This window comes from Ursus americanus, chromosome 22 (genome assembly GCF_024610735.1).
Source record: "Ursus americanus isolate L20-20 chromosome 22, mUrsAme1.1.p, whole genome shotgun sequence".
In the NCBI taxonomy this organism is placed as follows: Eukaryota; Metazoa; Chordata; class Mammalia; order Carnivora; family Ursidae; genus Ursus; species Ursus americanus.
The window spans coordinates 41,247,054-41,263,297 of record NC_142148.1 but is presented as its reverse complement, the minus strand read 5'-3'; the positions used below and the strand labels follow the sequence as shown (position 1 = coordinate 41,263,297).

Here is a 16,244-nt window from a genome sequence, read left to right as displayed (position 1 = left end):
ATATACTAGATATGAAGCCTAAGAGAGAAATCAACATTTGCTGGCTAAATCACTGAGCTTTGGGGGATTGTTTGTTACAGCAGCATAATCTGACCTATTCTGTAATATAATCATCCAACTCAACCAATAGAGAGATGTATCAAAACAAAGAATTCAGGAGTAATAAAGCCATGGTTTTTAAAATAATTATACCAACATGGATTGATGATAAGCTCTTAAATATACAACTAAGACTGAACAAACTGCAGGGATGAAGCTTATGGGAAGCATGTAAATGGTATAAACCTTGACAAGTTAAAAATAATACTAAAGCCAATTTTAAAAAATAAGTAAGAATGCTAATTTCTTTTTACTCTCATTTCTTTTTTTAAAATGGGAATTCATGCCATCTAATATTGAAAAACAGAGTTTAAAATATAATATACCTAATGATACTAACCTCTTTCTTACTGTTTTCCCCATATTATTCTTTACACTTAGAAGAAATTGAGTTAGGAAGACTATATCTAGTAATGAAGAAAAAAATTCAATGAAGTTCAGTAATTCTCTCAGTTCCACTTTTTTACTTCTGTTGAAATAAAATTAAATTCTAACACTTCTGTCTTAAGTTGGTTTCTTCTCAAACCAGACTGAGACTAAAATTGAATATTTCATAGAGGGGTGATCCCAGGAAACCCTGACAGTAGAGTGGGAGAGGAAGAGAGCAAACACCTGGGGGTGTTAAAAGGGCAGGGGGCCCCTGCAGGCAGCTGGGCTCAACCCCACTGGGAAGCTGGGAGAGACCACCTCAGAGCTGTCTCGCCCAAAGCACAAGGACACTGAGGCATTTAGCCGTCACTTCCACCCAGGACTGGGTGTTAACTCCGTGGCACATCCTCTCTGCCCTGTGCATGGGCGGATCCCCACTCCTGCAACCAGAGATCTCTGCTGGCAGAGGCTATTCAGGTGCTTGCTGAGGGAAATTACTGGGCTGTATTAGAATAGTGAATGCCAACAGGATACAGGGCCAGGCACCAACAACACCTGCCAACGTTTTCTTGAATTTATAAAGCTTGTATAATGGATTAGCTGAATTATGCTAAGTGAAAGAGGCCACTCTTAAAAGGCTACATATTGTGTGATTACATTTATTTGGCTTTTTGGAAATGTCAAAACTGTAAGGACAAAATCCAGATCTTTAGTTGGCAAGGGCTGGGGAGGGGCACAGGGGTGACGACAGGGTGGCATTAGGGAACTCTTTGGGGCAATGAAAGGCTTCTCCATCTTGATTCTGGAGGTGGTTATGGGACAATGCATTTGTCAAAAGTCATATAACTACACACCTAAAAAGGGCAAGTTTTACTGAATATAAACTATACCTCAGAAACCTGACTATGATGCTCTTAAAAACATATCCGCCATATTTAGTTGCTGTTTCAAGAAAGTTGAATGCTTTTCTCTTGAGGACTTAATGACTTGCTTCTAAAAATAGAAGAAGGCAGAGGGATATAGTGTGAGTCAGAGACTAGGTCATAAAAGGTACTGTGGCTTCCTGCTTGCTTTCTTACTCCCTCTCGGGTCAGCCACTTTGGCGGAAGCTGGATGCCACGCCATGTGTAGCCCTATGAAGAGGCCCACGTGAAGAGCAGCTGAGGTCTCCAGTCAACGGCCACGTGAGTGCAACGACTTGAAGTGGATCCTCCGGCCCCAGTCAAACCTTCAGATGACTGCTGCCCAGTTGACAGTTTGCAACCTCTTGGGAGACCCAGAGACAGAATCACCAGCTAAGCCCCTCTCAGCTCCTGACCCTAAGAAACTGTGTGAGGGAAAATTGTTTGTTTTAAGCCACTGTGCTTTGGGTTCATGTGCTACGCAGCAATAGATAACCAATACACTGGCTTAACACTTAATCCCTATTTTAAAATAAAAGATTCTTTTCTATAAATTTATGCGGAGCTATTTGGCATGATATTCATGTGAGGTGACAGACAGTTGTTTCTGGGTGGCAAATTTGGGGATCATTTGTCTTTTGTTTGTCCTCTTTTGTATTCTTGCCCTACTTTGTGTAATGAACGTGTATCCTTCAAGTTAAACACAAAAATAATGACCCCAAGCCTGGCTGCCAGTACAGAGCACGCCGTTTACCCAGGCGTCAGAGCAAGGGGGTGTGTGTCTATAGGAAGCAGGAGCACCACTCCTTCAGGCAGCGAGAACTCTCCTGGGCCTCGCACTCGGTGGCACCGCAACAACAGATGAGCCACTTCTGAAACTCCACTTCATCCTTGTGCATCAGAAGGAACTGTCCCAACAAGATGTAGGCCTGTGGGGAGGGGGTGAGGCAGAGAGAAAGACGGGAAAGGTTATAATAAACTGGCTCTTCTCCAGCACCAGAACTCTCGTGAAAATCGAAGGAAGGGGCACAGGTCAGGTTTGAGGGACAGTGATGGCAGGCCCTGAACCCCTGACCAGGGCGATGGGGATTCTGGGATGGGCCCTTGGTGAGATGTGAGGCCAAGTTAAATGCACATCTCTTGGGTCGGGGTTGAGGGGTGTCCAGCCTGGGGTAAGCCAGAACCTGTCTTTCTCAACTTTAATGAGCACATAAATCACCTGGGACCTTGTTAAAAAGGAGGTTCTGACTCACCAAGTCTGGAGAGAGGCCTGAAAGTCTGCATTTTGAACATACCCCCGCTGATGCTGGTCCAGGGACAACATTTTGAGTAGCAAGAGCCTAGCGTACTCCCTTCTGGCCTCTGATCTAGTATTTCTCTCTCTCTCTCTCTAAGATTTTAAGTAATCTCTCCACCCAACATGGAGCTCAAATTTATAATCCCAAGATCAAGAGTTGCATGCTCCACCAATGGAGCCAGCCAGGCATCCCAGTATTTCTTTTTAACACAGACACACAGACACACACACACACACAGACACACACATACACACAAAGAGGAATCAGAGATGCTCCCTACCCCATTGCTTTCTCAATCAATCTTGCAGAGTGTTTAACCCTCTCCACTGTTGACACTGTGGGTAATTGCGTGATGTTGGGGTGGGTGTGGGGACTGTCCTGTGTGTTGCAGCAAGTTTCGCAGCATCTCCAGTCTCTACCCACTAGATGCCAGTAGCAGTCCCCCAACCCCCCAAATTGGGATAATCATAACCGTCTCCAGACATTGCCATGTGTCTCCTTGGGGACAAAATCTCCTTCAACCAAGATGGCTGCACGTGGGAGTGGTAGATGAAGGGCACCTTAATACCAGTCTGTTCTTGCAAACCAGCTGTGTGACCTCGGGCAACCCACTTAACCTGAAGTGAGGACCCCAAGAATCCAGGTCTCAGTTTCTGCATCGCTTGAAGGCACACAGCGTGCCCTGCCCCACCTTGCAAACTGAATTAAGTGGATTCAATGTAAGAACATTAGGAAAATGTCCTGGAATGCTTAGCCTGTGAGACGAGCACAGAACATAAAATGTGATGAACCTTGTCCATCCTTCCCTTCTAAAGAGTCTGTGTGCATGAAAAACACTTGTAATTAATATTAAGTACACCTGGACTGATGGCTCTTCGGCATTCTCTCGTTTTCTAACTACTGCTCTTCAGCTTTTCACTGATCTCTTTATAATTTTATCACATGATTATTGATAAGGAGCAAGGACTACATGGAGAAAGGGACGCCCGAGTCCACGTGGCCACAGATTGACCAAGCTGCTAACTGGTGAAGCTTGGAGATTTAAGGTCACATAAATGCCCGTGTCTTGCGGCTGGTTTGGGGGCTCTCCAGCTGGGAATGAACAAGAACCAGTGTCCATGCCTGCAGTCCTGGGCCTTCTCCAGGAAAACCTGCTGCTGTCTGTTTACTTTCAGTTACATAAAACAAAGCAAACTTCATCTTAACCAAAGGGAACATTTTTTTTTAAAGAAATTAAATAAAAGCTGAATTGCAGTTGTAAAATGTACCCAAGCTGTTGGAGCTTGGACTTTCTTATTTTTAGTCATGGTCCAGTTGTTGAAAAGATTAAAAAAACAGCCAGTATGTCATGGTCATTTTAACTGCTACTTGAATCATCTTTTTTGAAAAGCCGTATTGTTGCTTAGAACGATCTCATTTTACTTTATCAGTATCCTCATATTGTCAGTGGTGATTTTATGGAGATGTTTTTTAATTCAACATTGAATTATTAACATTGAATGTTAATTGAGGCAGGTGCTGCAGTGGGCGTGTGTGGGGGGGTGTGCAGAAGTGAGTTACAGGATCAAGGAACAAGGAGCTCTGTCCCGGGAGAAAGAATATTAGTGATGATGATAGATAACAGTAATAATAATGATAATAGCAAGTGGCTCTTGAGTACCTTTGATGGGCTCCAGACCCCTGGCACATTTTAACCCTGTCCCATTCTCCAGATGGAATCACTGAGAATCCAAGGGGTTGATTCCTGTTTTCCTGAGCCCCAGGCTTGCCCATCCCAACTGTCCACATCTGGTCTCTCACCAATGGCGGCCTCTGCCCTTTCGGAGGCCCCGCTGTTGGCATCAGCTGGTTGGGTGATCAGAGCCTCCACATCCCACCAGCCTCAGCGCCTGGAAGCCAGGGAATGCATACCATGTAGGACCAGAGGTAAATTTTCCAGGAACGTTGCAGGAAGAAGGGCCTCTTCTCATGGCCTCCGGAACCAAGTTGCCACCTGACTGTCCCTCATCCGCTAGCTCTGCTACCCTCCAGAAGTGGGGAGGGAAATTAGCTCACTTCACCCTGCTCCCAAGGGAACCCATCGTCAATGGGTCCCCATCACAGCCCTGTCCAAAGCCTGTTCCATTTCTCTGCTGGCTCCAGAAAGTGAGCCCCTAATTAAGGAGGAGGAAATCTCTCACCTCTCCCTCCTTGGACCAAAGCTTACAAAAATCTGGCTGTGGGGAGGCTGATGCAGAGATGTGGGAATGTTGGGCAGACAGGGCCTACTCCCACACCCTGGACAGAGGGCCCCCTTGGTTTAATGCTCTGCTACAGCCATTTGAAGCCCTCAGGATAGGGGAACAAGGGGCCTCATATCTTCATTTAGTGCTAGGTGGCTGGTCCTGGTCCATGCCAATGAAAATTTTCCGTCTTCACTGTGACACCTGGCCTTTTCTTTTCAACTGTTTTTTTGAGTACGGTTGACAGACATTTGTTTCAGATGTACAACATAGTGATTTGACACCCTGCAGGTTATGCAATGCTCTCCACAAGTGTGTACCTTCCATCCGTCACCTGGCCTTTGCAAACACATCCGTGTGTTCGGCCCTCGCTGATTCTTAGGCTTTGCTGACATCTCTGCCTGGAGCTGCCTGCCAGCTCCTCGGAGCCTAGAGTGATTGCACTTACGTGGCCACAAGACTTCATTGGGGGATCAAATAACTCTCTTATCTCTAACCGGATGCTGGCTCTTCAGCCTTCATGGCCACTGGTAGCCAGTGACAATCTTGAAAATCCAGTACCTCTCGGTCATTTCTGGTTTAAAACTCCTTGTCTCCAGTGCGAATGCTCGATCCAGTGCAGGGCTTGCCCCTTCTTTCTTCTCCATGTCTCCCCGAGATATACTAAAAAATTATTTGTTTAACTAAAATTCACATTTAACAGAGTGGGTCCCTGTATTTCATCTGGCAACCCTATGCAGGGTAACCCCAAACTTGCATGACTGACTCCCTGCAGGGCCCAGACGTTGGGCACTGGGGGCCTCTGCATGAGTACCCCCCACCCCCAGAGACTGTCTCCCCAGATGCAAATTTCACTTCTCTCACCCCGAGTGACTTTGAGCAAGTCACACAGCTACTCTGTGCCTATTTCCCCATCTGTAAAACGAAGGTGCAATAGTATACCTTATAGGATTTTCTGATGATTTGATGAGATACAAGTAGTGCACTGAGGACAGAGCCTGACATGTAGCAGACATCATGCATGAATCCCGCTGTTAGGAGAGGCTTAGGGAGCAGGTGGGTACCCAGAACATATAACCCTTCCTGATCTTCCAAGTATCTTTCAGGAGGAAGATTCAGGCTCAAGGATAGGACTTTATAGTATCATCAAAGAACATTGAACGAAACCAGATTCTCTGGGATGGTAAACTTACTTCCTTGCTGTTGGATAACTTCAGGGTTATCCCCCCAACGAATGCACCTGCCGCATAGGGCACTGCTCAAAGGCCCTGAATTTACTGAGTGCCTGGAAATTCACTCATCCCTGGGCAGTGTGTTCATAGGGAGAAGAGGAGTACAAAGATCGTAGAACCATCCTATGCTTCCAGGAGATGTGGAAGAGCCCCAAAGGCAAGTTGTGCCTCTCTAGCATAATGAGTGTGGGCTCTCAGGCCATGTGTGGAAAGAAGAGTCAACAGGACAGATGTCACAGCAAGGGGTCCTATTGAATACTCAGTGTTCAGAAGCAGGAGCTTGTTAGGCTGGGGTGGGCGGGCAGAAGGAAGGCTTTCTTCCCAGAGAAGGTCCGTTGTGAATGGGGTCCTGAAGGGGGTGAATGTCCATTTCAAGAGAGGCCTGCAGGCGGGTGGCCCCGTCTGTGTTTGTGACTCATGGACTGTCTGGCTTGAGTATATACCGGAGCGGGTGGGGGTGGGGAACATAAGACAGAGCGAGAGCTGGGCCATGGAAAGCCTCTTGAGCGTTTTGTGCACCAACGTATTTTCCCTTCCAGGTCCTTCCTTTGTCCCTTGCAGCCCTTCTGCTGTTAAATCTAGACCAGCACTGTCCAGTAGAAATTTAATGTGGGCCAGCCACATATATAATTTTTAATTTCTAGTAGCCACAGGAAAAAGGAGGGAGGATGAAAGAGGTGAAATTAGTTCTGACAGTATGCTTTATTTTCTCTCATACGTCACAAATATCATTTCGACATGTAATTAGTAAAAAAAAACTATTGATGAGATGCTTTGCATTGGGAGGGGTACTTTAAAATCCTAAATCTTTAAAATCACAGTGTGTACTTTATTTTTTTTTAAGATTTTATTTATTTATTTGACAGAGATAGAGACAGCCAGTGAGAGAGGGAACACAAGCAGGGGGAGTGGGAGAGGAAGAAGCGGGCTTCCAGCAGAGGAGCCTGACCTCGATCCCATAACGCCGGGATCACGCCCTGAGCCGAAGGCAGGTGCTTAATGACTGAGCCACCCAGGTGCCCCCACAGTGTGTACTTTAGATGCATAGCACATCTCTATTCAGACAGGGGCTCCGTAGGTACCAATGGCCAGTGGCCACCATATCAGACAGTAGAGATCTAGATTCTCCAAGATCTAGGTCTGACAAGGCTGACTGCCTGGGAGAAGGACAGGCACAAAATACCTCAGAGAGAATGAAGCCACATTTTTGACTGTCAAGGTCCTGAAGAGACTTAGGTGAATCCATAGAAGAATCAATAGTTAGAAAAGTCATGCCATAGCTGGGGGAAGGGACAACTAGACCCATGCAGAGGCCAGCAAAGACAAAGGATTGCATGAGACCCAGACAGGTGTCCCTCCCTAGGGTCTCCTGGAGGCAGGGTATAAAAATCCAGGAGCTCAGAGGATTCTAGGGCACTGAACCAGCTCTGTATGTTACTATAATGGTGGATATGTGTCATTGAACATTTGTCCAAACCCACAGAAACTCTGCGTATGCACCCTGGGTGATTACGCTGGGCCAACATAAGTTCTTGGATGGTTACAGATGTACCACTCTGGTGGGGGTGTGGCTCATGAGAGAGGATGTACATGTTGGGGGCACCGGGGTCCATGAGAAATCTCTGCATCTTCTGCTTAATTTTGCTGTGAACCTAAAACTGCACTAAAAATAAAAGTCTAAAATAATATATAGGCACCTGCATTTTTATATGCTAAATCTGAGACCCTTCCCTGCAGGATCGGCCTGCCCTGGAGGCTCTTCCTGCTGGCCCTACCCACCAACCCGTCCTCACCCGATGCGCCTGGATCTCCTGGATCGGGTCTTGTGGATCCTTTTACAGGCCCAGCCAGGCTTCAGCTCTGAAACGAGTCTCACCCCCGAATCCCAGGGTCAGCCGCCTCCCTGCCATGGTAACCACCGGGACCCAGATCTTCCCATGTGGTTTGTGACAACACGATCCCCTGCCATCCTCAACCTCACTCGGGACCTTGATCAAGGCACCAACTTCTCCTTTGTGAAGTGCAACTAGTAACCCTCATCTGGTTCGCAGGTGAGTGAGGGCCCAAAGCAAAGGAGAAAGGTGAGATCCCTTAAGTTAGTGCTTGGAATTAGTGATCCGAAGAATGAGTCGGGCCTGGGAGTGGCGTGCTGGTCACCATTCTCACCAGGAGGTCGTGAGCATAAGAGGGGCCTGGCCACATTGAGGAAAATGGTTTCTTCTTCTCTACAGCCCTGAATCTGTGTAGCAAGTTCTGGAATGCCTGAAAATTTCCCATTATTTGTTCGTTCCTTAATCTGAAACATGTCTATTGCCCCACCTGTAATCCTCATTTAAAACACAGTTATGCTGGAAAAGACAAAACTGTAGGGACAGAAAACAAATCAGTGGTTGTCAGGGACTGAGGGTGGGGAATATGAAGGGCACAGAGCAACATTTTGAAGTGTCGGGACTGTTCTATGGCTTGATTGTGGTAGTGGCTTCATGACTGCATGCATTTGTCAAACCTTGCAGAACTGTGTACTAAAAAAGGTGAAATTCACTGTATGTGAATAGAAATATTTTTAAAATGCTGTGTTTGGCTGACCAGCAGCAAAAAAACATTAAATCAAAGTGGGGAGAAGCCAGAATAATGGGTATCTCTGAGAGTGGGGGATGGCATTGATGGGGGAGAGATACAAGGGGATCATCAGGCATTCTGGAGGTATTCAGTCCCTGAATCTGGGGGTGTCTGTGTGTGTGTGTGTGTGTGTGTGTGTGTGTGTGTATGTAAAAATTCACTGAGCTGAACCCTTCATATCAATGTTGGTGCGTTACACCACAATAGAAAAGAAAAAGGGACAATCATTTCGTTTAAAAAGGAAATTTTTAATTTAAAATGTCTTCCCTAACCAGACTTGCTTACTTCACTACCTGCTTGGGAAGGGTCCCATGTCCTTTATCTGGGAGGAAAGAATCCAATCTACCTCAATCGTGGAGCTCCAGCTTCCTGGCAATACCACCTAGTGGATAGTAAATGGGCCTGTAGATTGCGTTGATATTCAGAATATTTCACAACTGGTATAAGCAGCGTGTCAACCAGAAAACCAGAGGCCCAGTAGTTCAGAGACCCCCTGGAAACAGCCGTGCCCTATGCAGGCGCACACCAAACTGATGACCAGCCGTGCGAGCAACAGTTCCCAGCCTTGCTGGGCGTTTCTGCAATGTTTTCCTGCACCGTGGTATAGACCCACATTAGAAACTATAGCTGTGGGCAACATCTCTCAACCGAGCGTGCAGTGCTCCATGTGAATTCCCATCCGCCTCTGTATGTGATCACTCTCTTTGGGTTCTCTTTGGGATCGTCTCCCATGCTCTCCTAAAGTTCCAAGCAGCTTTTTAAGAGCACCATAAAAACAAATAATTATATAGAAAAGAACGTTCCGATTCCACGGGATACCCTTGAGGCCATTCTTGGGCTGTGAGTGACATCTTAGAAAAACTCCTATCCTCTTACTCTGGTGTAGACCCCAGTCTGCTGTTACTCCACCTGCTGTTGCCAAGCTGGTGCCCTGGTGGGGCGGGGGAGACCCCACGAGTCTCTTCATGGAGGTGGGAAGTGCGCACAAATCATCCATCCTGACAGCCCAGCCCCAGACTCGGGCGGCCGGCTCACTTCTGTTGACCTCTGAGTGTTTGAACTCCAAGTGAATCATGCCCGGCCCAGCTGCTCTGAGCCAAAGCCATTCAATTTGCCCATCATCTACTGGCCCTCGAGGCTGCCCAAGCATGAGGGGTCAGTGGCGCTGAAGCAAGTGGCACTCTGCCAAGTGGCGGCTCTGCTCTGTGACGGCCCCTTGCAGGGACACATAGCAGCGGCTGCCATCTGGCAGGGCTAGGGAAAGAGAGGTTGGGGAGCAAAGTTGGGGCAATAAGAAAAAAATGAATTACCTTGTTGAAACCTTTGGTGACCAAATTGATGGCAAGCTCACGGCTGATCCCATCCACCCAGGCAACATCCTTTTCTCCGATGGGTTCCGAAAGGAAGGCTCTCAGCCTGGGAGACATATGCTCCATCTTCTGTAACGGCGGTGGGAGAACAGGGTTAGGAGGTGGCTGGCTTCTCACAGTGAGAGGGGACACTGGGGGACTGCTCTGCCGAGGGATGCGGGCGACAGATGGCAGGCTTCCTTCCACCACTCAATATTTATTGGGGACTTTGAGATGTCAGGGGCAGTGCCCTGCACTGAAGACCTCAACACATCCATTCCCACCTGGATGGACTGAGAAATGTATGATAGCCTTTGATGAGCCCAATAAATTCCACCAAAGGGGTGCTTTTAATGCTAAGAACTGTGATGGGTTTCTCTCTGCTACTCTTCCCACCCGCAGTGCTTAAAGAAACATAGCTTCTAGAGAGTAGAATAGTGGTTGGAGAAATAGGGATATGTTGGTTAAAAGGTGCAAAGGTTTAGTTACATGGAATGAATAAATTCTGGACATCTAATACACAGCACAGTAATAATAGTTAACAGTAAAGTATTGTATACTTGAAAATTTCTAAGAGGGTAGAGTTTAAATTACATCTCAACACATGCACATACACAAAAGGATACCTATATAGAACTGATGGATAAGTTGTTTAGCTTGATCACGGTGATCTTTCCAGTGCATGTCTGTATGTCAATCAAATTGTATACCTTAATATAAACAATTTCTGTAAGTTCAAGATATCTCAATAAAGTTGTCTTAAAGAAAAAAAATGGTATCATTGCTCCTCTTAGCTAATTAACCCACCTTCTTTCTTTCCTACCAACACTTTTTCATATTTTTATTTTAGTGTTTATTGCACTCTGTAATGGTTGGTGGTTTAGTGACATATAACAGAAAACTCTTCAACTGGATCAAACACCAAAGAAGACATTACATAACTCAAAAGCCCAAGGGTAAGGATGGGTATGGTGCAATCAGGACCACAGCTCCATTTTCTCTGATTCTTTCAACTTTTCCTCCTTGTGCCCTCATGGCAGTGAAACAGCTGCTTTAAGACTCATATTCCCCAACACTCCACCCCAGATGAAGAAGGAAAGAGAGAAAACGTGTCTCCAAGGAGTTCTAAGCAGAACTCCATCCAGTCCTGAAGGTCTGCATAGGGTCACCAGTGTGAGCTTAGTGTTGGCAGTACGCTCTGGTCCTAGATCTGGGAGGGCAGTTAACTTTCTTTAGACCATACAAGCTGTGAGATCAAGTGTAGTAACCTGAACAAAATCAGGATTATTATCCAGAGAAGAGGAGATGAGTGTTAAACAGTAACCGTAATATCCCACTATCGTCCACCCCTTTGGTGACCCAACATCTGTACATTCTCCTTTCCCTACATAATCATCAGAAATACCCACACTTGGTTAATGTAGACTCACCTTCTCCCCCAGTGGGTGAAGCCCTATGACTCATTCAGTTACTGGATTCAGATTCAAGTTCATATTTTCTGGAAGATGCATCAGACTCTCCATCATGTCTGGAAGTAGCAACTCATGGGATGGTAACCTATGAACTAAATTCTGAACTTCACCACCATCAACATAGTCAATAGTGGGGGGAAAACCCAGTATATCTGCAATAAGAATTTCCAGAAGGCGAATTCTCCATTTGGAGAAGGGGACCATGAGAAACATGTTGCCAATGGCCAACAGTGCATGCAGTATTGAGAAAATATTGGGGATTCCTTGCCATGGTGGTAAAGCAAGTTCCTCAGTCAGCCAAAATGGTGGACCCCATTTCTGCATTTGGTGTAGCTGCCCTGTCCACTACCTAGCCCACATCTGAGTAGGCGTGTGTCTTTCAAGGAGAGTCACTGCTTTAACAACACACTTGTGGTGGGTACAAGTTCCAGGGTTGCCCTGAGGAACAGGCTATTTCAGGCATTGGTTGGCCCCTTTCTTTGGCAAGTCAGCATCCTTAAGAATCTCCTGGGTTCCTTCTATTCAAGTCCGTGGGCTGTAGTTCAAGCTGGATTTGGTCTCAGGTCAGAATCCTTGAGCTGGCAATGGGGCTCTTGCCTTGCCCACGGCGCTACACCTTAGATTAGTGTCATCTTCTTCACCTCTGACGTGAAGGTACCCCACGTCTGCTCCCTGCCCCGCAGCTGTATCCTAGTTCCATGTCCACAGTGAGTGAGTTGTCCTCTTCATCAAGCTTGAGGCACCTAAGACAAGATGCTCTGTAGAGACCTGGAACCTTCAGACACTGTTTTCCCAGGGCCTGATCTTTTCTCTTGCTAAGCCACCTGATTTGCTGCCTGTGTTCTAACTTTAGCCAGTTACATCAGCTTTTCTGACCCAGCAGGCTTGCTCATCAAAGTCCAGTCACTTTGGATTGCAGGCCACAGGAAGAAAGGCTCTCTCTCCGCAAAGTTGTGTTTTTATTCCTCCCCATTTTCAAACAGGCTACCCTCCTCCTACATTTGAGCCTCCTACGAACTTTTTTTTTTAAAGATTTTATTTATTTATTTGTGAAAGAGCATAAGTCGGGTGGGGAGGGGCAGAGGGAGAAGCAGACTCCCTGCTGACCAGGGAGCCTGTCATGGGTCTCCATTCCAGGACTCTGAGATCGTGACCTGAGCCAAAGGCAGATGCTTCACCGACAGAGCCGCCCAGACACCCCGAGTCTCTTAGGATCTTAACAAAGACTGCCAGAGGTAGCCAACATCCTGAGTATTTCCCACCAGATCTCTCCAAATGTCCTATCTCCCTACACAGAGGGTCTGTATCCTGGGATCAAACAGGGAGAAGCAGCCATTTTGCTGGCCCGGGATCAGCGTCTTCCTAATTTAGGTAAAGACATCCTGCTGTTCTCCTTGTGAATACTTCTTCTCAGCCAATTCACAGTTGAGGTTTGCTCATTGTAGCATCCCCTTCTTGGTACCAAATTCTGGGTCAGTTTGGACAGTTTGTAATTCAAGGAACAGAAAAATCCAGTTCAAACTGGCTTACACAGTAAGAAGGTCTTATTAACATCTGCCACCAAGAAGTCCAGAGGTGGATCACATGCTTGATCAAGGCTCCGGCTTGGGTTCCCTGCAACTCTCTTGGCCTGGCCTTCCTTTATACATGGGCTCAATCCCCAGCTTGACTCCTTTCTGGAAATAACTGGGCTGTAGCCGGACCTGGCATCACTTTTGCAAGGCACGACCCCCTCCCTCAAAAGAAAACTGTTTTTCCCTAGAAGCCGCCAATGAATGCCTTCTCCAGTCCGTATCATCATACATCAAGCCCAGATATGTGTCCTATCTCTGGTTCAGAAGGCAAGTCAGTGACCTACAGAGCACCTAGGCTGCAGGGGTGGGGATGTGGCCCAAAATCGGGGTAGTTGCCATGTTAGTGGGGGTATTTACCCCATACCGCGATACGGGATAAGGTCAGGAGAGCAACCCAGCATCCACCACATATGCCCCAGTAGATCGTGAGGGCCACAGCTGCCTCCTATCACCCTTTGCTCCCCATCCCTGCCCCAGCCCCAGCCTGGCCCAGGGCAAGCACTCGGCGAAGTAAGTGACCCATCCGTCCATGGCATTCAGATGCCTCCAGCGCTGGTCCCCTCCCGTTCCCACGCTTCCAATTCTCCGCACCTGAAGTCTAGCTCCCCTCATAAGCATTCCTGTCCCAGGAGACATATTATGACACTTAGGGACACAAACTGTCCAAGAAGTGATGCTCTGAAGGCACTGATTGTAGGAGTCAGGTGGCGTCTAGGGAAAGAGACCTTGATGTGTCAGTCATTTCGAGGAAGGGGAGCATAAGGCAAGACTGGTTGTCCAGGGTCCCAGTACCGCAGGTCTTAAATACACAGGTGTGTGAGCTGTGAATACACTATTCTGTGGGGGGCATCCATCTCTCCAGCAGCTAAATATGAAGATCTCTCTTAATCTGTGAGAATACGCTAAAGGGTGAGCTCTGAAGTCCCCATCACCTCCTGGGACAAGGAGTTGGGATTGGGGATCCAGCTTGGGGCCGGGCTGTAGGAGAGCAGGGTTTCTGAGCAGGAGGAAGAGCCCCAGAGAGTCCTGGCAGGGTTCACCAGCTTTGCCGGGGGAAAATTCCATTCACTATCCACATTGGCCATCTGTTAAGTTCAACATCTCTGCCCATTAAAAGAATAAATGGAAACTACAACATTGCTATCAATGCAGCAGCAGCAGCATCAAAGACAGGTAATGATTAGCAACACCTTGTGTGTATTTGCTTTTCTCACACACCTGATCTCACTTTGATCCTTGAAACACTCTGGAGCATAGGCAGCCGCAATTTTTATCCTCCTGAGGATCCACTGAATAGAAGCCTTCACATTCATTAGGATGCCTTTGTCTGTGGCAGTGGTTCTCAACTGGGGGCAAATTGTGCCCCCCCTCCCCATTGAACCCCAAACATTTGGCAATCTGTCTGGAGACACTTTGGGTTGTCAAAACTGAGGGAGGGGGAGAGCTATTCACATCTAAGGGATAGAGGTCAGGGTTGCTGCCTAACGTCCTGTAATGCACACAACAGCCCTCCCCCAACAAAGAATTACCCGGCCCCACATGTCAATAGGTTCAAGGTTGAGAGACCCTCAGCTAAAAGTAACAGAAAACCTGACTCAAATGGTCTTAAAAAATACTTTTCTAATCTCACATAATCAGAAATCCATCAGTGAGGTAGACCCCAGGGTCTTGTCCATCAGCGTCTGTGTGTGCGTCTGTGTGTGTCAAGGACCAAGCTAGCTGCGTCCAAGGTCCCAAGATGCGCACAGAATTTGCTCAGGTCCTATCCGGACACGAAAACTTCCAAAGGAAGGACAGGCCATTTCTTCTCGGGTGTCCCCAGAACCTCTTCAGTAGAGCTTGCCTTAGTTTCATAGTCCAGAACCAGGCAGCATGCCCACCCGGAAACCAGTCACTGGCCAGGGGAGTGGTCTGCATGGGGATGTAGATGAGGGCAGCCCAATGGACATATGGCCGCTCAGAGAACGCTGGGTTCTAGAGGAAGTAGGAAGAGGAGGTGGATGCTGGGTAGCAATTGACCGAATCCGCCATGTCTTCCAACCTGGTCAAATGTTGAGCCCATCACAACTAGCGCTTCTCAAAGTTTAATGTGCACACAGACCACCTGAGCGGGGGAGGGGGGTCTTGTTTAAAAATGTGGGTTCTGATGCAACAGGCCTGGGTGGGGCCCAAGGTGCTGCATTCCTAACCAGCTCCTGAGAAGATGCCCAAGCTGGGGGCCCACAGATCACACTTGGAGATGCAAGGCATTACATGATGCAACTTTTTTTATATTTTATAGTTAATGGTGGCAAAATATACACAGCATAAAATTTATCACTTAGCCATTCTTAAGTGTCCATTTAGGTAGTGCTAAGTATAGTCACATTGTTGTGCAACCAACCTCCAGAACTCTTTTTGTCTTGCAAAACTGAAACTCTAAACTCATCATATAGCCAGTTTCCACCCTCACCTCCCCCCAGCCCCTGGCAACCACCACCCTATTTTCTGTCTCTATGTATTCGATTACTCCAGATTCCTCATTTAAGTAGAGTCGTATTTGTCTTTCTGTGACTGGCTTATTTCACTTAGCCTAATGTCTTCGAGGTTCAACCATGTCGTATCATGGGTGAGAATCTTCTTCCTTTTTAAGAATGAATAATATTCCGCTGTATGTATATATCACATCTTGCTCATTATTCATCCTTCAATGGACACTTGGCTTGCTTCTACCTTTTGGCTATTGTGAGTAACGCTGCTATAAACACAGGTGTGCAGATATTTCTTCAAGATCCTGCTCTCAATTCTTTTGGATTGAATGGAATCACCGGAATAAATGGTAATCCCATGTTTAATCTTTGGAGGAACCACCGTACAGTTTCGCATAGTGACTGTACCAACGCTGTATATTCTTTTTTTTTTTAAAGATTTTATTTATTTATTCGACAGAGATAGAGACAGCCAGCGAGAGAGGGAACACAGGAAGGGGGAGTGGGAGAGGAGAAGCAGGCTCATAGCGGAGGAGCCTGATGTGGGGCTCGATCCCAGAACGCCGGGATCATGCCCTGAGCCGAAGGCAGACGCTTAACCACTGTGCCACCCAGGCGCCCCCCAACACTGTATATTCTT

General features: G+C 47.0%; 1 protein-coding gene across 2 annotated transcripts in view; it reads right to left on the bottom strand.

The window, feature by feature from the left end:
- Positions 1-1,125: 1,125 nt before the first annotated feature.
- The window catches only part of BANF2 (BANF family member 2), a 40,038-nt gene continuing 24,919 nt past the window's right edge, over positions 1,126-16,244 (bottom strand). For both annotated transcript variants that reach the window (XM_087853920.1, XM_045810432.2), the window contains exons 2-3: positions 10,052-10,180; positions 1,126-2,299 (exon numbers count right to left, since the gene is read on the bottom strand). In XM_087853920.1, the coding sequence (XP_087710046.1) occupies positions 2,153-2,299; positions 10,052-10,177 (273 nt within the window). In that variant the 5' untranslated portion in view covers positions 10,178-10,180 and the 3' untranslated portion in view covers positions 1,126-2,152. The remainder of the gene's footprint in view (positions 2,300-10,051; positions 10,181-16,244) is intronic.